This window comes from Euleptes europaea, chromosome 18 (assembly GCF_029931775.1).
Source record: "Euleptes europaea isolate rEulEur1 chromosome 18, rEulEur1.hap1, whole genome shotgun sequence".
NCBI classification, from domain to species: Eukaryota; Metazoa; Chordata; class Lepidosauria; order Squamata; family Sphaerodactylidae; genus Euleptes; species Euleptes europaea.
In genome coordinates, this window is record NC_079329.1 from 33,764,419 (window position 1) to 33,784,073 (window position 19,655).

At 46.0% G+C, this 19,655-nt stretch overlaps 1 protein-coding gene across 2 annotated transcripts; it reads right to left on the reverse strand.

Moving 5' to 3' along the window:
• Window positions 1-213: 213 nt before the first annotated feature.
• Window positions 214-19,269, reverse strand: FKBP10 (FKBP prolyl isomerase 10). Of its 2 annotated transcripts, none has more exons than XM_056863723.1 (11): window positions 19,162-19,269; window positions 18,825-19,040; window positions 14,479-14,624; window positions 10,898-11,087; window positions 9,560-9,705; window positions 7,663-7,852; window positions 6,566-6,711; window positions 4,672-4,861; window positions 3,324-3,466; window positions 1,153-1,316; window positions 214-399 (listed from the first exon to the last, which is right to left on the reverse strand). In XM_056863723.1, exons 2-11 carry the CDS (start codon window positions 19,016-19,018, stop codon window positions 214-216), a joined length of 1,695 nt encoding a protein of 564 aa, XP_056719701.1. In that variant the 5' UTR covers window positions 19,019-19,040; window positions 19,162-19,269. The 2 variants fall into 2 exon arrangements, with proteins under 2 accessions (XP_056719701.1, XP_056719702.1); XM_056863724.1 differs by having other exon boundaries at window positions 19,166-19,247.
• Between the last annotated feature and the right edge of the window lie 386 nt (window positions 19,270-19,655).

A 19,655-nucleotide genomic window follows, 5' to 3' on the forward strand; every position in this document is an offset into this window, starting at 1 on the left:
GTTGGGGTATTTACCGAGTGGATTGAGAAATTTCCCATGGCTGAGCAAACGCCCTGGTTTTGGTTTGTTCATAGTTCTCAAAAAAATGTCAAAGAAATACAAAACATGCCACCTTCCCTCGTGGGAACAACCTGGCCACCAAAGGTAGCTGAATCCCAAAGTTTTCCCTTTTAAAGAATACTCTGGTTTCTCTTCAGATCGTATAAATCTCTTTTAAAGTTCTTCGTGGGCTGGAGCTTGATCCTCATCCGACTTCAGCTTCAGTTCGTCTGCTGTAATCTTCCCATCTTTGTTCCTGTCTTGGTTTTGGAACATGTCGTCGATGACCTTTTCTGGCTCAGAGCCTGGCATGAGACGACCTTTGCCTTCTGCCCTCTGGGATTGGATGAATGTTGAGAACTGCAAAAGGGGGTAAAGAAGAAGAGATAATTGGGAAGAAGATTAAAGGTTCCCATTATGTTCCACCCAGGGGGGAGTGGCCAACAGAACATGTGACATTTCAAGGTACCCATTTCATCTTCTCCTGCCTCAATCACTAACCTTTCATTTCACAGTGAACAAGATGCATGCTGGGAAACATTATGTTACCTGGGGCTAAAAAATAAAAAAAACAACATTACTAAAGGTGCATTAATTTGCATGGCTCTAGACTACAGTGTATACTGAGGCAAAATCTTGCTAATTTTTTGGCATTTGCTACCCCTAAAGTGCAATCCTAAACAGAGCTACACAATTTTATCTCCATTGAAGTCAACTGGCTTAGAAGGGTGTAACTCTACTAAGGATGACATAAGTTGCTCTTGCTTCCTCTAACGCTCAGAAATGTAGAGATTTGCCTTCTTAGATACACAATTCAGTACAGCTTCTTCAGAGCAGGGAAAACCCAGATCATCAAGCTTTGGTTAATGTCCATTCCCAGCAAAATGGGAAGTAGTCTACACTGGAAGCAATTAGGCCACAAAGGAGAAAACAGAATCCCAGAAGTAAGGTGTGTTACTCCAAAAGAATAAAAGATTGGTACAGCTTGACTTTCCCCTAGAGTTATGCCATTAAAGGTCTATGATGATGATGATGATGATGATGTTGATGATGATGACTTTCCCCTAGTTAGATCTGCCGGTCATTCATGCCCTCTCTTAACACAGATCACACCTCTTCATGTGGGACTTCACCATCTTTGTTGAGATCCATTGCTTCGAACAAGTTCTCAGGTGGTGCGCCATGCCAGATGAACAGGTACCCTTCTGGAACGCCAGCCTCCAAGTACAGAAGCTCTATCTCAAAACGGAGAACACAGCTACCAGGTACACCTCGAGCTGGAAATACAAAGTTTTGTGGTTTATGCATTACATGGGGGAACTGTGGTTGACAAAGCATCCTCCACCCATTTGCACTGGCACAGTGGCACTAGGGAAGGGAGACTAATTGCTTCCCAGAGACACTTTTAGCAGTGGCAACAGAAAAAGAAAGCCCCAGAGAAAAAAATATTGGCATTGCAAGATGAAATGTTGACTAGGCAGAAGTGACCCAGAATCAAAGCTGGGGAAGCACTTCCAGTAGTAGGAAGTGACATCATAGGATGTACGGTAATTTCTATTTCCCAGAAACTGGGTTCTATCAATATAGGCTGTGCCATTGTTCCTAAGAAAAGAGCCGAGCCGATAACAATGTTAGGTAGGGTCTGTGCTAAAAATATAATCAGTTTTTTAAAATCTAAATTACCGTATACACCAAGAGCATATGAATGAAGATAAATGCTTAATTGATTCTGCTTCGGCTAATCTTTGGGAGAAGAGGCAAGACATTACGTGCATCCCGATGCTCATCTTCTGTTCATTCCCATTCTCTCTTGTCTCTCTGCTTCCTCAGATCTCCTCAGGCCTTGCATATACATGCCACACACTCTTTTTGCAGCCTTGGGCTGAGATTAGGTTTGCCAACTTCCAGGTACTTAAACTGGAAACCTATGCTGGATACAAGTAAATTGTAGCAAACAGAAACAGCACGTGGCTCGTATTGGATACCATCAAATTTACTAATGAAACTAGAAACAAACTAAATAGCTGATAGTATACAGTTATAGAACAGTAACAATCATGGGTATCAATCACCAACAAAGAATGCATTCAAATATTCCCTAACCGGGGTAATGTCATCCAAGTCTGGAGAAAAAAACCTGTTCGTAGCAGGGTTACGTCACCCTGATTGTAAAAGTCCAAAATTCCAAAATAAAGTTGCGTCGCTTCTCAGCGGTAAGTTCAAATACAGGGAGCAATGCCCCTTAGAAAGCAGTGGTAATTCAAACGAAAGCAAAACGGAGAACGGAAAAATGCAGCGGAAAGAAGAGACGACCCCTCTAGATCTGTGGTCGTTTCGCGAAGAGGAGCTTCTTCAGTCGGTTCTCAAAAGCTTTTTCATGGGCATACAACCCTCTGTAATAACATGCATTGACATTTATATCATCTCATTAAAAAAAATTTTTTTTTTTAATATAAAGTAACCCAAAGCATTGTATCTTACCACTGTCAAAGTAGGCGCGACCCTCTAGGTTCTCTTTGCCTCTGAGGGTTACCCTGCTACGAACAGGTTTTTTTCTCCAGACTTGGATGACATTACCCCGGGTAGGGGATATTTGAATGCATTTTTTGTTGGTGATTGATACCCATGATTGTTACTGTTCTATAACTGTATACTATCAGCTATTTAGTTTGTTTTTAGTTTAATTAGTAAATTTGATGGTATCCAATACGAGCCACGTGCTGTTTTTGTTCGCTACAACTTCCAGGTACTAACTGGAGATCTCCTGCTATTACAACAGATCTTAAGCCAACAGAGATCAGTTCACCTGGAGAAAATGGCCACTTTGGGCAATTGGACTCTATGGCATTGAAGTCCCTCCCCTCCCCAAACCCCGCCCTCCTCAGGCTCCGCAACAAAAACATCCCTCCGGTGGCAAAGAGGGACCTGGCAACCCTACTCCCAGATAGCCAAATGAAGAAGCAGTATTCCAGTTTATTTATTTACATTGTTTACACCCCTGCTTTCTGTCCTGCTGGTGGTGAAGAGGGACCTGGCAACCCTAGCTGAGATTCTTGGGATGCTCATTCATGCGACTAAATATTTTCCCACTGCCCCAGTTTTACAATAAGCACATAAGAAAGGGCCCACCCTGATTCCCAGCATGTCATAGTCAAAGGTATTTATTAAGGTCCACGACCAGCAAATTCAGTAAAAATATAAAAAATGGGAACAATTAACAATAATCATGGTACACCCCCCACAAATACAGATAATCTTAGTGTATAATTCCCAGAATGCCTTACCACCACTTTCACCATGACCCAAATGCGGAGGGACGATGACAATCCGTTTCTCTCCCATGCACATGTCGAGGAGACCATTGCTGAGGCCTTCAATTATCTTGTTGGTACCCAGCGTGGTTTCTTGAGGGTTTTCATAGTCATGGCTGCCAAGGGGGAACAGAAACTAGAGGAGTTATCTGGAGAATATTTACTAGGTGGGAGTGTCAGAACTCATGTGAACTTGGGGCTGAGTTGACTCCTCTGGGAACTCTGCCCTAGAGAGTCCTACTCTGTGAAAAACTGGATGCTATATGCTTTAGAAATTACATTTTATCACATTTGTATACATCTATTTTATATTAAGAACATAAGAAAAGCCCTGCTGGATCAGACCAAGGCCCATCTACTCCAGCAGTCTCTTCACACAGTGGCCAACCAGGTGCCTCTAGGAAGCCCACAAGCAAGACGACTGCAGCAGCATCTTTCCTGTGTTCCACAGCACCTAATATAATAGCCATGCGCCTCTGATCCTTGAGAGACTAGGTATGCATCATGACTAGTATTCATTTTGACTAGTAGCCATGGATAGCCCTATCCTCCATGAACATGTCCACTCCCCTCTTAAAGCCTTCCAAGTTGGCAGCCATCACCACATCCTGGGGCAGGGAGTCCCAAAATTTCTCCTTCAGATAGTCGGGGAGAGGGTGCGCAAAGAGCTATATTGGGCATTAGCATTACAGACCTTCAACTGTGCCTCCAGAACTACAAAATTCGCTAAGAAGTCCCACCTTAGTACAAAGTCTTCCTTCTTAGTAAGCCATTTAAGGAAATCAGTATTCCAAAATTTTAATTGAATGTATTGGGATTTATTTAGGGTTCACCTTTGATGCTGAGCCCCGTGGCGCAGAGTGTTAAGCTGCAGTACTGCAGTCAAAAGCTCTGCTCATGACCTGAGTTCAATCCCGACGGAAGTCGGTTTCAGGTAGCCGGCTCAAGGTTGACAAAACCTTCCATCCTTCTGAGGTCGGTGAAATGAGGACCCAGCTTGCTGGGGGTAAAGGGAAGATGACTGGGGAAGGCACTGGCAAACCACCCCGCAAACAAAGTCCGCCTTGGAAACGTCAGGATGTGACATCACCCCATGGGTCAGGAATGACCCTGTGCTTGCACAGGGGACCTTTACCTTACTTTGATGCTGAAAGGAAGACTAGACATGAATATTTGCTTCCTGGATAATTTTTGTTTTAAATAAAAATACTTTTTTTGCATGTATCTGTATTGTTTGATGTTTCCATTTCAGGAAACCAGCTTGGGCATTTTGTGAGAGTATAGGAACTGAAACAAATCAAACTCCGATCAAAGGACTCACGAGGAGAAGAGCCGGGTGCCGTCCAGGAGAGAGCAGTTGTAGTGATAGCGGACAAAGTCTCTGTTTTGAGTGGTGGTGTTACAGTCCGCCGGCCGGTAGACGGTTTCTATCTCCACGGAGTCTGTGGGGTTGTGGAAATCGATGACGTGGACATCAAAGATGAGGACGGCTGAAGCGGGGATCTTGTCCCCTGGAGGATGAGAAGAACAGATGCTGATGCCAGGAACAAAAATGGCTGACTCAAAACATTTTGCTGCCTTTACTTGAGAGCCAGTGTGGTGTACTGGTTAGGAGCAGTGGAGTCTAATCTGGAGAACCGGGTTTGATTCCCCACTCCTCCACATGAAGCCTGCTGGGTGACCTTGGGCTAGTCACAGTTCTCTCTGAACTCTCTCAGCCTCACCTACCTCACAAGGTGTCTGTTGTGGGGAGAGGAAGGGAAGGAGATTGTAAGCTGGTTTGATTCTCCTTAAAAGGTTGAGAAAATCAGCATATCAAAACCAACTCTTCTTCTTTCCACCATAGCCCAACGTAGTTTGAAAAGATGTGCTCCAAGATCTTTTGCAATATTGCCGAAGATGCTTGAGGTGCCTCTGCCCCTTGCCATATGCTCCTTGCTTCATGGTCTGACCCAGGAGGTTTCAGACTTCTCACTTTCAGGGAACACTTTCTGCTTTAACACCTGCTGATGAACCACAGCACATCTGCCACAGCATTCCTGCACATGGAAGATGGGTCTTGGGCACATTCCCAACTGATGCAGGGCACTGCCTATGGCAGGGGTCCCCAACCTTTTTGAGCTTGTGGGCACCTTTGGAATCCTGACACAGTGTGATGCGCACAGTCACAAAACAGCTGGCACAAAACGCCTGCCACAGGAGGTGGAGCCAGGCAGAAAATGGCTGTGGCAGCTTACCTTCAGTCACACAGTGAAGATCCTTGTGCTGTGGTGATAACTGTTGCCAAAGCAATATTTTTAAAAACCAGAAAAGCCAATCAGAAGCTTTGCTAGGCAAAAGCCCTACTTTGTTAGACAAAAGCCCCACTTTCTAAAAACAATTGGCAGACACTGGAAAAAATGTCAAAGGGTACCATGGGGCCCACAGGAACCATGTTGGGAACCTCTGGTCTAGGGATGTAGGACCTCACTGTTTGCATTTGTTGAAGTGAGGGAGATCTAGAACATCCAACACCACCTCTGTGGTTGCATGTTGTAGCGGAAGATTGGCAGTGGTAGGCAGAATGCCTTTTCAGAGAAGCTTGCCCGCCATCACCAACCTTTTCATAAACAAACCCTCAATAAAAGTCCAGTAACTTCAAGGCTCCCCAGAACATATTTTGAACCTGGTCTAACCTACTTTAGAAGGCAGTCCTGGGGATAGACCAGCTGAGGCAGGATTGCCAACCTCCAGTCGGTAGCTGGAGATCTCCCGCTGTTACAACTGATCTGGCAACATCTGGAGAAAATGGCCGCTTGGGCAATTGGACTCTATGGCATTGAAGTCCCTCCCCTCTTCAAACCCCGCCCACCTCAGGTTCCACCCCAAAAGTCTCCAGGTATTTCTCAGCCTGGAGCTGGTAACCCTAAGCTGAGGGCGAGTAGGGTTGGCAATAACATCAAACCTCCTACACTTCTCTTTGTTCTCCATTTCTGTTCTGCCAGCTTGCCCAGCCTATATTTTAAAGTGAGCCCCAAAAGCCAATAAAATCTGATCCTTATTCAAATTCAGCTGAGACCAATCATGCTGCGAAGAATGGATAGGAATCCAACGGTACTTTGTATGCTAAAAAGGAAGCAATATTGATCAGAGCAATTGTGTAGGGACGCATGGACCTCCAGAAAGATCCACATTTGTAGCAAATGCTCGCTCCAACTGGGTTGCCCTCAGCCTACCTGCCCCATTTTCTCCATATGCCAAATGGGGCGGGATGATGACTCTTCTCTTTTCTCCAATGCAAACCCCCTGCAGTCCTTGGTCCATTCCTGGAATAATGTAGCCTTTTCCAATATAGGTGTCATAAGTGTGATTCCGTGAGTAACTGCAAAGGGAGGGAGACAGAGAAATGTTGAGAGACAAATGGGATAAGGGATTCTTAGGAACTGGTCCTCTGGTAGAATCTGAACTGCTTCTGAGATTTCCTAAACTGCAGTTGAATTCGCCTAGACATCCCTCCCCTGGCTGTGGAAAGGAAGGGAAGGGCAAAACATTCCATTTGCAATTTCTGAACAGCCAGGAGAGGAGTGCATGACACTTGTACAAGAAAAGTCCCCCCAAAAGTTCAACCAAGATGGCTAGAACAATTCCAGGACTTGTGCTTGCGGCAGTCTGTTTTACTGGCGTGTTTTGGCTGTCACGCTTCTCCTTGCGTGTGTTATATGGATGGTTTCTTTCTGGAGATATTTACTAGATACACAATGGACACTGACCCACATCTGGGTGGACAAAGGAAGGCCAACTTCCTGCCATGTTTTTGTTAGATGGTATGCCCAGAGGAAGGCAAAAACCCTCCAGAATCCCTGGCCAATCGGGCTTGGAGCAAAATTCCTTCCTGACCCCAAAGTGATGATCAGCATTACCCTGGGCATGTAAGAAAGGGCCACCAGAGCCAAGCACTGACATTCTTTCCTGCCTTCCATCTCATGATCTGCCTAAGTCCATACAGATGGCCATCTAGCCTCGGCTTAAAAACCTCCAAAGAAGGAGAGCCCACCACCTCCTGAGGAAGCCTGTTCCACCGAGGAACCGCTCTAACCATCAGGAAGTTCTTCCTAATGGAAGATCAGTTGGACTGTCTCAAGAGGGTGCTGAATCTTCCTGTGTGGTAGAGATGATCTTGCACATGGTAATGCCAGCCCCTTTTGTGCACATCTTCCTGAGATGTAGGACCTCCCTAGGCAGCTTATTGTTCTCACTCCTTTCTAGTAAGGAAGCTGATTTCCAAGATTCGGTAGCTGGTCCCAGAACTTATCCACATTTCTCAGCCTCTTACCTGGAATCAAAGAGGGTCCCATCCATCAAGGTGCCATTATAGTGGTAGCGCACAAAATCCCCAGTCACAGCCTTGCGCTTGCATGACTCGGGCACTTCCAAATGTTCCAGGAAAATGCCATCTTTGGGGTTGTGTAGATCCACCAGGAAGACATCAAAAACCAAAGAGGCTTGAGGGGGGATGACAGTCCCTGAGAGAGTTAGAGAATGGATTCAGTTCACACTAGTAGAGTTGGAAGGGACCACCAGGGTCATCTAGTCCAACCCCCTGCACAATGCAGGAAATTCACAACTACACCCCCCCACATCCCCAGTGACCCCTACTCCATGCCCAGAAGATGGCCAAGATGCCCTCCCTCTCATGATCTGCTTATGGTCATAGAATCAGCATTGCTGACAGATGGCCATCTAGCCTCTGCTTAAAAACCTCCAGGGAAGGAGAGGCTCCCAAGGAAGCCTGTTCCACTGAGGAATCGTTCTGTTAACACCTGGCAGGTAGCTACTGAAGCCAGGGAATGGGAAACAACAGGGTAAACTCTGCCCCATTTGGGCATCAGTTAATCAGGTTTCTAAATATCATTCCTGGGTTCAACTGCTTCAGTGGACACTCTAGCAAAATATAACACCATCTGCAAAGTTTGTTAATTTTAATATATTCCACCGTTTTTGATAAATGCCAATGTAAAGTTGCCCTGACCTGGATGGCCCAGGCTAGGCTGATCTCGTCAGATCTCAGAAGCTAAGCAGGGTCAGCCCTGGTTAGTATTTGGATGGGAGACCACCAAGGAATACCAGGGTTGCTGTGCAGAGGAAGACACTGGCAAACCACCTCTGTTAGTCTCTTGCCATGAAAACCCCAAAAGGGGTTGCCATAAGTCGGCTGTGACTTGACGGCACTTTACACACACACACAATGTAAAGTTAGTAGACTTTGGCCATCAGAGGTTCAGATTTTTGACCTCTTCCTCACTGATGCACAGGCCTCCCTGAACAAGTCAAGAGAGTCCAAGTTCCAAGCAGTCAAAAATGCTTCTGCAAACATCGATGTGAGAATACCCCAAAGCTCCCGAACAAATGGCACAATCCTAAACCTCCTCTTCATGTGTTTATAGGGTTGCCAGGTCCTTCTTCGCCACCGGCAGGAGGTTTTGGGGGTGGAGCCTGAGGAGGGCAGGGTTTAAGGAGGAGAGGGACTTCACGACCATAGAGTCCAGTTGCCAAAGTGGCCATTTTCTCCAGTTGAACTCATCCCTGTCGGCTGGAGATGAGTTGTAATAGCAGGAGATCTCCAGCTAGTACCTGGAGGTTAAAGAGAACTACAGCACCGGCTCCAATAGTATCTAGATCTTAAAAATCAAGAATCAAAGCAAAAACAATATTGGTATACTCTATAGGCAATGCCAACTCATATAATTGTAAAGTGTTTGCATAACATGCGTTACTTACAATGCACAAAATAAATAACCAGAAATTGGAATTTATTTTGTGCATTGTAAGTAACGCGTGTTATGCAAACACTTTACAATTATATGAGTTGGCATTGCCTATAGAGTATACCAATATTGTTTTTGCTTTGATTCTTGATTTTTAAGATCTAGACACTATTGGAGCCGGTGCTGTAGTTCTCTTTAACCAGTGTTTTGTTCAGCACACTTAGCAACTTATTTAGTACCTGGAGGTTGGCAGCTCTATGCGTTTAATAGGACATGCTAAACGTTTGCACAGGACTGAGTCTTTTCAACATGAAAAAAACGCAAAGCTCCAACCAGCAGGCACAATGATCCTGAATGAGGGCAATGTCTGGGGTATGTTTTTTACAGCCCTGTTCAGCTCCAAGGCTGAGTGAGCCATCCTCCCCTTCCCCAGCTGCAGATCCAGGAGTCTCCTGCCCAACATACCGTAGCCTTTCTCTCCATAAGCCAGGAACGGGGGGATGACTATTCTCCTCTTCTCTCCAGCACACATGCCGACCAGGCCTTCATCCATGCCTTTGATCAACCAGCCCGAACCCACGTATGTGTCATAAGTGCTGTCTTTTCCATAGCTGGGAAGTGGGCAAGGGTGGAGAAAGAGGAAGAGAGACATCATGCATTGAGCCGGCTCAGTGGGAGAATGAGAATTCGCATGCAATACTCTCCCATGTTAAAAAACAAACCAAAACTTCCCTGCCTGTGGTGAACTGGTGAGAACCTTCCCCCCACCCCACCCGTTACTAGCTTATGACATGAGAGCAGCTTCTTATCCCCAAAAAAGAGGCTCCCCACATATGGTTGCCTGGTGCTCCTTGGCCACCAGCAGGGGGTGGGAGGGTAAATCAACTGATAGCAGGAGATCGCCAGGTGCCACCTGGAGGTTGGTAACCCTACAAATAAACAAAACATAATTTCTCCCATCTATTATCTGAAATAGCACAGTTAATTCCTTCACTTCAAGCCTCCACCATCTCATTCCCAGGTCATTTTACAGCATTTATTGTCAAGGCTGTGTTGAACAGCTCCACAGGGTCCATGGTTGGTCGGGAAGGGAAAGACAGCATGGGGGGCCATGCCAGACAAACGATTAGGGGACTAGAGCAACTGCCCTATGAGGAGCGGTTAAAACACTTAGGGCTGTTTAGCTTAGAAAGAAGGCGGTTAAGGGCACACATGATAGAGGTCTATAAAATTATGCATGGTATGGACAGAGTGGACAGGGAAAAGCTTTTCTCCCTCTCTCATAATACTAGAACGCGGAGTCATCTGCTGAAGCTGGAGGGTGAGAGATTCAAAACTGATAAAAGGAAATATTTCACGCAACGCATAGTTAAATTGTGGAACTCCCTGCCCCAGGATGTGCTGATGGCTACCAACTTGGAAGGCTTTAAGAGGGGAGTGGACATGTTCATGGAGGAGAGGGGTATTTATGGCTACTAGTCAAAATGGATCCTAGTCATGATGCATACCTGTTCTCTTCAGGATCAGATAAATATGCCTATTATATTAGGTGCTTGGGTACACAGGCAGGATGCTGCTGCTGCTGCAGTAGTCTTGTTTGTGGCTTCCTAGAGGCACCTGGTTGGCCACTGTGTGAACAGGCTGCTGGACATGATGGGCCTGGGTCTGATCCAGCAGGGCTTTTCTTATGTTCTTATGCAAATGTGTTTACAGTCACATGGCTGTGTGAGGGATCATTATGGGTTTTAGTTCTGTTTCCAAACTACTGGTCCCAAACCTGCCACTACTAGCCTTGGAGTCTACCTGGAGTCAAAAGGGGTGCCATCCAGAAGGGTGCCGTTGTAGTGGTAACGCACAAAGTCTGAATTCTCCACGGTGCGGTTGCAACGCTCCGGCTTGTACAGGGTGGTGATCTGCAGCTTGTCTTCCTTGTTCCAAATGTCAAGCATGATGACGTCGAAATAGAGGGTGGTGTCCGGGGGAATCAGACCAGCTACGGGACAGAAAACAAGGTCAGTTTGGACACAGATCAGATGGGACATTCCGCTGTTCTGTGAAAGGAATCAAACTCGGTGCTCAGCCCCACCAGCAACGCAAAGGGAATTACTGGAGAGGAGTACTAACAGAGGGAGACAGAGGACAGAAAACCTCCAGCTAGGGTTGCCAGCTCTGGGTTGGGAAATACCTGGGGATTTTGGAACCTGAGGAGGACGGGGTTTGGGGAGAGGAGAGACTTGAATGGGTTATAATGCCATAGTTATTATAGATGTTATTAAGTATTATCACTTTTCACATGCTGTACAGAAACAGGACTGAGGAAGAATTCAAGACATTGAAACGATCGTCTCCCGGTTCATTCAGCTTTCTGAAGAATTCCACCTTGGAGTGATTGTTGCTGTCCTGTATATTTATTGCTTGTAGCTGCTGTTTACACCAATATATTGTTTTCAACTGTACGAGGAGGCTTTCTTCATTTAAGCACATTTCAAAATTTGACAATGCATCCCTTGTCAAAATTTGTCAATGCATCCCATTTCATTCACTTGCACAGACTTTGTTCTTTACTTTAAGTTAGAAAGGGTATTTTCTGGGGTGACCTCTCCATCGCCCCAACCCAGCAGCTGCTTTCAGTACACGGTAGGAGACTTGGAAACATGGTATTTGTACATGCAAATCTAAAGAGCATCAGAGAAAAGTGGAAAGGGTAACTCGTCTTCCAAATGCACACATACACACCGGCACTGGATACTGCTTCACATGGATAAGCTGATGGAGAGGTACAGCCCGTAGCTGCAGCCCGACAAAACCAGAACTCACATAGCATCATGGAATATTGATTTATTTGGAGCATTTCTACCCTGCTTTTCTATATGAGGGTCTACAGACATCGTGTCACTAGTCTAGTGTCTAGGGCCACAGTAGACGTGATGGCATCCTTGTGTGTGCCACAGGGATGCTGCCACCATTCAAAAGTGATCTACAGTGCAATTCTGTTCCTCTGAACGTTCTTCCTTGAAAATCCTATGGGGGTCTCCATAAGTCGGCTGTGACTTGATTGCAAAAAATAATAATATCCCTCCAAGGAATTCGGCATGGTTCTCACTTCCACTACTGTATCTCAAAACAATCTCGTGAGGTAAAGGAGGCAACAGGCCCAAGGTCACCCAGTATACTTTATGGCAACGTGGATCTGATCATTCCATCGATAGTCTGGCCCCACTGTACCATACTAGGGTTGCCAGCTTTGAGTTAGGAAATATCTGGAGATTTTGGGGGAGGAGCCAATGAGGGTGGGGTTTAGGGAGGGGAGGGACTTCAGTGGCCATAGAATCTTTCAAAGCGACTGTTTTCTCCAGGGGAACTGATCTCTGTCACCTGGAGATAGGGTTGCCAACCTCCAGGTGGTGGCTGGAGATCTCCCGCTATTACTCTTGATCTCCAGGCAACTGGCAACCCTACTGGAGATCAGGTGTAATAGCAGGATATCTCCAGCCACCACCCGGGAAAAGTGTAGAACAGGGCAAGCAAAATGATTATAGGCTCTATCCCATGGGTGGGGAACGTCAGGCCAGGGGGCCGTATACGGCCCGCAAAATTATTTAGTCTGGCCCTTCGTGGGTCCTGGCAGATCTCTAGCTCTGAAGGATCTAAGACTGGCCATCTGTCCCCTCCCACGGACAGGAATAGCCTCTATTCAAGGCGGATGTGAGTTAGTTTTGCAGAGAAAAGCAACCTTTTCCCCCCTTGCAGAAGAGTCATTAGCTATAGAGCTGCTCGGACCGCCCAAGAAACTGTGTTAACCCTTTCCCACCCAGGCCATGGAGAAACGTATTTCCTCTGTACTACAAGAGGGCTGGGGGCGGAAGTGGCAACAATGGAGGGGTTAAAGGGGGCAGAGCCAGAATACACGGGGGTGAGTACTTAGCCAGTGTGTCCTCATTTTATCCCTGCAGGCGGAGGTAACAGGAGCCGGCTGTAGAATCTGGCCCCAACCATGCGGAGCAGGAGCAACTCCGGTGTGCGGCTGGACAGCTACGCCCGGCTGGTGCAACAGACCATGATGTGCCACCAGGTGGGCGAGTGCGCCACTGGTTGGATGCCTGCCTGCTTGGGGGGGTCATCTGGGCAGCTGCCTGCCTGCTTGGGGCTTGGTCGGTACCTCCTCTCCCTTCTGGTTCTTTCCCCTCTAAGTCCTGTAAAAGACGCGTAGGGCGGGAAAGTGCCGGATCATGGAGCTACTGGACCTGGCTCCTTCGCCTACAAACCCCAAGGGGCTTGTCGCTCACTCCGTCTTGTGTTTGCTGCCCTGCCTGAAACTCTTGGGCCCAGCTGGGGATGGCAGAGCTCAAAAGCGAGTCGCTCTATGTGGCAGACACTCGGAGCTGTCTCCGATTGTGCCTCTTGGCTAAATGTTTGACCAAATATAGCAGCTATTTTTTAAGTTGATAATTTTGTATGGCCCGCGAATGATGTTATAAATATCCAAATGGCCCTTGGCAGAAGAAAGGTTCCCCACCCCTGCTCTATGCCTATAGTGAAAATTGGTGGGATTAGGAATGTTGAAAGGTAGTTTGTTTGAACTGGGGAGCTGGCAGAAGATAATTATATGTATGTGTTTGGGAACTGGAAGGAACTTCTTAGTTTAGATATTGATATTACTATGTATGGGTGTGAAAGCTGAACAATGAAGAAAGTTGAAAGGAAGAAAGTTGATTTTGTTTGAAACGCGGTGTTGGAGGCGGGTTTTGCAGATACTGTGGCCCACGAAAAAGGACAAATCAGTGGGTTCTAGATCAAATCAAGCCTGAACTGTCCCTAGAAGCTAAAATGACTAAGCTGAGGCTATCGTACTTTGGTCACATTATGATAAGAGTCACTGGAAAAGACAATCATGGTAGGAAGGACTGAAGGCAGCAGGAAAAGAGGAAGACCCAACAGGAGATGGATTGACTCTACAAAGGAAGCCACGGCCCTCAATTTGCAAGACCTGAGCAAGGCTGTTAAGGATAGTGTTATGTAGAGTGGGCGATACACGAGTCAGGAGACGGAGTTCCAACAGCGAATGCTTTATTGCGAACAAGCAGATCAGAACTGGAGAACTGTGTTCAGACCCCCTGCTTATATGCCCGCTTGGCCGGCCGCAGCCACTCCCCCAAAGTCCGTGATTAGGCGGTTGGACCTCCGTAACCAGTGGGAACGTACAACTCAGGAGTTTGTGGAAGTTCAAGCTCTACACGTGCTTGGTTTCCCACGCTACATACGTAACAGATAGGACATTTTGGAGGACATTGATTTGTAGGGGCTCTGTAAGTCAGAAGCAACTTGACAGTATTTCACACACACACACACACACACACACACATCCCTGGTCACTATTAACTCACCGACACCGATGCTGCCATAGCCGAGATGAGGGGGCACGATGAGATGCCTCCTTTCATTCACACACATGCCCTGCAGGCCTCTGTCCATGCCAGTGATGAGCCGTCCCACGCCTGCCACGCCGGCCACAGTGGCACCTCGGTCATAGCTGGGGAAGGAGACCATTGTTGGAAGGGGTGAGCAGAACTGTTCAGATTTTTAAAGTGACTACAGAAACGAAAGGTTGTAAATTGGTCACTAACATATGGAACAAGCGTGACAGGGTTGTTTCTTCCAAATGACATACAGGTTTATGTCTTCTCTTGCACTTCATAGATGGCAAGCTATTGTGGTTTTTTCCCCAAAGGTTTTGAAGTGTTTCAACTATTTTAGGCTTCCCTCATCCCTATGACAGTGTTCCTATAGCAGAGGCCAGTACTGTTTTGGTAACTGCTATAAGCACCTATTGGACAGCACCTGTAACATCATCATTGTTGTTATTTTACTGTTAATTAATAATAATATACCTCAATCTGGCTAGCCCAGGCTAGCCTGATCTTGTCAGATCTCATGAAGCTAAGGAAGGGCAGTCCTGGATAGTATTTGGATGGGAAACCACCAAGGAAGACTGGAGTTTCTTTGCAGAGGCAGACAATGGCAAACCAACTCTGAAAACCCTAAGGGATTGCCATAAATCAGCTGCAACTTGATGGCTAATAATATAACAATCATAATGATACTCTCAATGTGTCAAACTATGCTTTAAAACTTCATAATACATAAATAGAACAATTCAGCCAAAATTAAACATCTTATTAATATGTGCCTAACGTTTCTATTAAAACTAATGGAACTTAAAAGTAGTTCCTGTTTGGCTGGATCATACTTATTTTTTGAAAATGGTGTAAGACTAGCTCTGCAGCATTGTCTCGCCATTTCAAGATTTTTTTGTTTTGTTTTAATTTTTTCCCTTGGAAAAAGATTCTGCCACTCTGCAAGATTATGTTAGCCAAAGCAAGGTTTTCTCCACTCACTCAGGCCACCTATGCTTGGCTGTTTCCTCACAGTCACCCCCACTGACTGCTTTGGGGCTTCCTTCTGATTATGCATATGCCTTTTCTGACTGTCAGAGGTCACCTTGAGCTCCCCACGCGAAACATACAAGGAGAGTGAGGCGACCTCTGATGGTCGGGAAAGGGATGCATAATCAGAAGGAAGCCCGAAGCAGTCGGGAAACAGCCCTGCATAAATGGCCTCAGTTTGCACTGTGTTTGTAGGATCTGGGCTAGAACCCGTGTAATGTTAGGGGCTCAAGTCATTCCAGGTGCTCAAAAGCAGTCTGTGCAAACCTTTTGAAAAGGGAACTGTAAAAGTTAAGAGGTATGAACGTTTCCTGCGTTAATCTCGCAGAAGTGAAAAACACCAACCCTTTTGCTGCCTTTAAAATGCAATCACATAAACAGATAAAGAATACGTTAAGACAATTATCTTCCCTGCCCTGTAGCGTTGCAAAAGCGAAGGCCCATCTTTTTTTACAAAATTCTTTATCCTCCACTAAGGGAGGGACAGGAATTTGCCTGCTTGTTCAATAGTAACAAGGCAGCAGTTCTGTAAAACTTTGCTTACGAAAAAACCCCACACTGGTGGTAGCAGAGAAAGCACTGAATGAAACATGATCTCCAACTTCCTCTGCAGTTGGGAAGGGAAGAACGGGGCAGCCTGATGTAGCGTTCTGATGGCAGCCGGAGGCTTGGAAAAGCAGGCTTGGCCCGCGTGGCTTGCTCAGAGCTCACCCTGTGGGGGTTTAAAATCAGAACTGAACTTTCTTTCACAACTCTTTTGAATGTCAGATCCATGCCCGAGTCTTTCTATGCATTTCGCAAGACTGCTGTGTCTCTCCTGCACTTTCCGGTTGGGAAAACGCAGCAAAATCCCACCTTTGAAAACCATCTGTTTCGGTCCTTCTTTCCAGTGCAGAAGCGGCCGCATGTGGATGACACGTCTACAGCCAAGACTGCAGATTCCAGTATGGATGCCATCTCCTTCCATGGCCCGTTGCAGCTAGCTGCCCAGCTTCCTTCTGCACACCTTAGGAATCACAATTTGGCTTGAAAGATGGACCCTCCTATAAAAACTATGGTGTTGGACCTTTAGCGGAAATTTTGAAACTCACCAATGCAATTTTTTTAGTCTTGATTTAAAAGGTATCAATTATGCAAACGTTTATCCATAAACAAACTCAAAAATATAGCAACCGAGTCCTGGAAAAAGCATGTCTCTTACTAATTTTCAGTCTACTTAACAAAAACCGTTTGGAATCCCTGTTAAATTATTATTTCTTAATGAAGACTTGTCACATCTTCAGAAAGTTAAATTCCATATATCCTCACCTGAACTTGTGTCTATTCTACAGGGTCATTTTACAGAGGGCCCCCACCCTTTAAAAATTAATTTCAATTGCTTTGTTTTAAAATTGCATTTTATTACGTAAAGGGCTTAGAAAGGATGAATCTTGCTTCAGACCTGCAAAGTAGTTCTTACGTTCTTAACTGAAATGGCTTCAAATGGGGTATAATGCCATAGAGTCCACCTTCCAAAGTGGCCATTTTCTTCAGGTGAACTAATTTCTGTCGCCTGGAGACCAGCTGCAATAGCAGGAGATCTTCAGCCACCACCTGGAGGTTGGCAACCCTACCTGTGGTGCCCCCCTCACATCATCTGGACCCAACCTATTTACAAATCGTATGTTTTGCCTGGCACCATGGAGCCCCCAGAGCAACCAGACCTCTGGAATTTTATCTCCCTGATTCTGCTCTCTCAATGACTACAACCACTGTGTAACAGATGCAGGGGGGCAGGGAGAGAACAGCAGGGGTTTGACTAGCTGCATCATGTCCTGAGATTCCTAGAGGCATTCAGCTAGCCACCAAAAACTGAATTCTGAATAAGAGGGACCTCAGTCCAACCCAGAAAGCCTACTCTTCTACTGTTATCTGGGTGCCTTGGAAATTGGGTTGCCAACCTCCAGGTAGTAGCTGGAGATCTCCTGCTATTACACCTGATCTCCAGCCGATAGAGATCAGTTCACCTGGAGAAAATGGTCGTTTTGGCAATTGGATTTTATGGCATTGAAGTCCCTCCCCTCCCTATACCCCACCCTCATACTCCACCCCAAAAAGCTCCCACCAGTGGCGAAGAGGGGCCTGGCAATCCTAGTGGCCTTCTCAAAGGCCGGACTGTGAATTAAAGGTAGGACAGACCCCTTTCCTGAATGCTCAGCTTCTACTTATGGAGGCATAAGGGGAAACATGCTGAGTGCATTCAGCACCATTGCTTGGTAACAAAGGAACCTGTTTCCAATGTGCAGTGACTACCAAGACCCCCTGGTATGACTGAAAAATACTTGGCACTTTAAAAAAAAAAGCTTTGTCTTATGTTATTGCATCCTTCTCATTTAATAACTTTTTGCAAAGCATCTTAGCTTCCTTTTATTTTATTTTTTTTGCCACTATGCATAGGCTTATGATGATTTGGCACCACAACATTGCTGACTACTTTGCCTCTTTCCTTTCTTCCCTCCTATTCTGGATCTGGGTCTTTTGGAAAGTCAGTCCTGCATCATGCCAGAAATATTCCACAGAGGCTGGTTTTTTTTTTTGGTTTTTTTTACAGTGCAGTTGCTTCACACAAGAGTGGGAGATATGTGATCAGCAAAGAGGCAGACGAAGATGCATTATAGCATCAGCAAGCTACCAGTTTAAACTCCCATTTCATTTCTTTACTATTTCAGACATCCCAGAACTGATAAACAGAACTGTGCAATGGTAGATCATGAATGATCATCTTCTGAATTCTTGGGAGGAAGGACGCTTTATTCTCAGCCACAGTCCAGGGACAATAAATTTTGTTTTGCTGGACCATTTCCTTCCCACCCTTACAACTGGTCAGACACTATTTTGAGAATGTTTCAAATATAACAAACGGTCAGAAAAATAGAGTCAATACAAACCAGTCCCAGAAAATGCAGGGGCATGCATTTTACATAATAGTAGTAGGGGGCAAATGCAAAAATAATAACGTGCCTAACAACCCACGTATTACATATAACACCTGAAGAAAGATGCAACGTGAACACGCACGATCACCACTCCCTTCACTTTGGAAAACGATTCTCTTTTCCTGAGGTGCAAAATTTCCACCACTGGTAGCAGTGCTGGGGACCAGATAGACTGGTTTGTGAATCAGACACAGCCTCTGGCCCACTAGCCACCCACCCCTGACCTAGAGCCAGGGGCCGCTTTCAATAAAGGTGTTTCCTTTCCATCCCTCCTTTTGGGTCAGAGTGATGGAGATCTGAACCTTCTGGTACCTGGAGTCAAACTTGGTGCCGTCCTGGAAGGTCCCGTTGTAATGGTATCTGACAAAGTCGCCCATCTGGACCTCTCTCAAGCACACTTTGGGGATGTGGTATCTGTCAATCACCACGTCCTCCAAGGGGCCCGGGTCTCCTAAGCCACGGACCCCTAAAAGGCTCAGCGTGAAGATGAGGCACAGCAAGCTCATTTCGCCTCTTGACGGCTCCGTCCTGGAAAAGGAAGAAAAAGAGCTGCAGTTGAGAGTGGTTCACTGGAGGCAGCCAAAAGGGGGAGGAGGGGATGGAGAGGAGGCGCCTGCCCAAAAGGGAGGCCAGGAGGATCCCAACCCACCCACCGAAATTCTGTAGACGTGTAAGAAAGCGGCCTGTGGATAAACAGCTGGAAAAGGATCCCAAGATCCTGAGAGCCTCCAGCTTCTATGCTAGGAGGGATCCACTCAATCTAAACAGGCGTGCCTGGGTTGCAGTCAGACCAGAGAATCTTCTTGTGCGTCTTTGCAGCAAAGAATTCCGCAAACTATTTTAAACCAAGTTTGGGCAGCAAAAGTCCTGACAAGAGGAGAGGATTTGCTTTTTTTTTGTTTTTTAAAGCCTCTCCCAGGTCCTAGTGCCTGTTGCTTATTGCGCCTGGAAAAGTCAGACTGTGGAAGCCTGTTTTGTAAGCCAAGGAATGCTAACGTGGTCCCCCAGGGCGGAGGAGAAGGCACTCTAAAACTTCCCACAGAATAAGTAAAGGGGAGGATTATTTCCCCATGCTGATTTTAAAGTCTGCGTGTCTATTTATTGTTTAGATTATTTTTTATCACACATTTAGAGTGCCTCCAA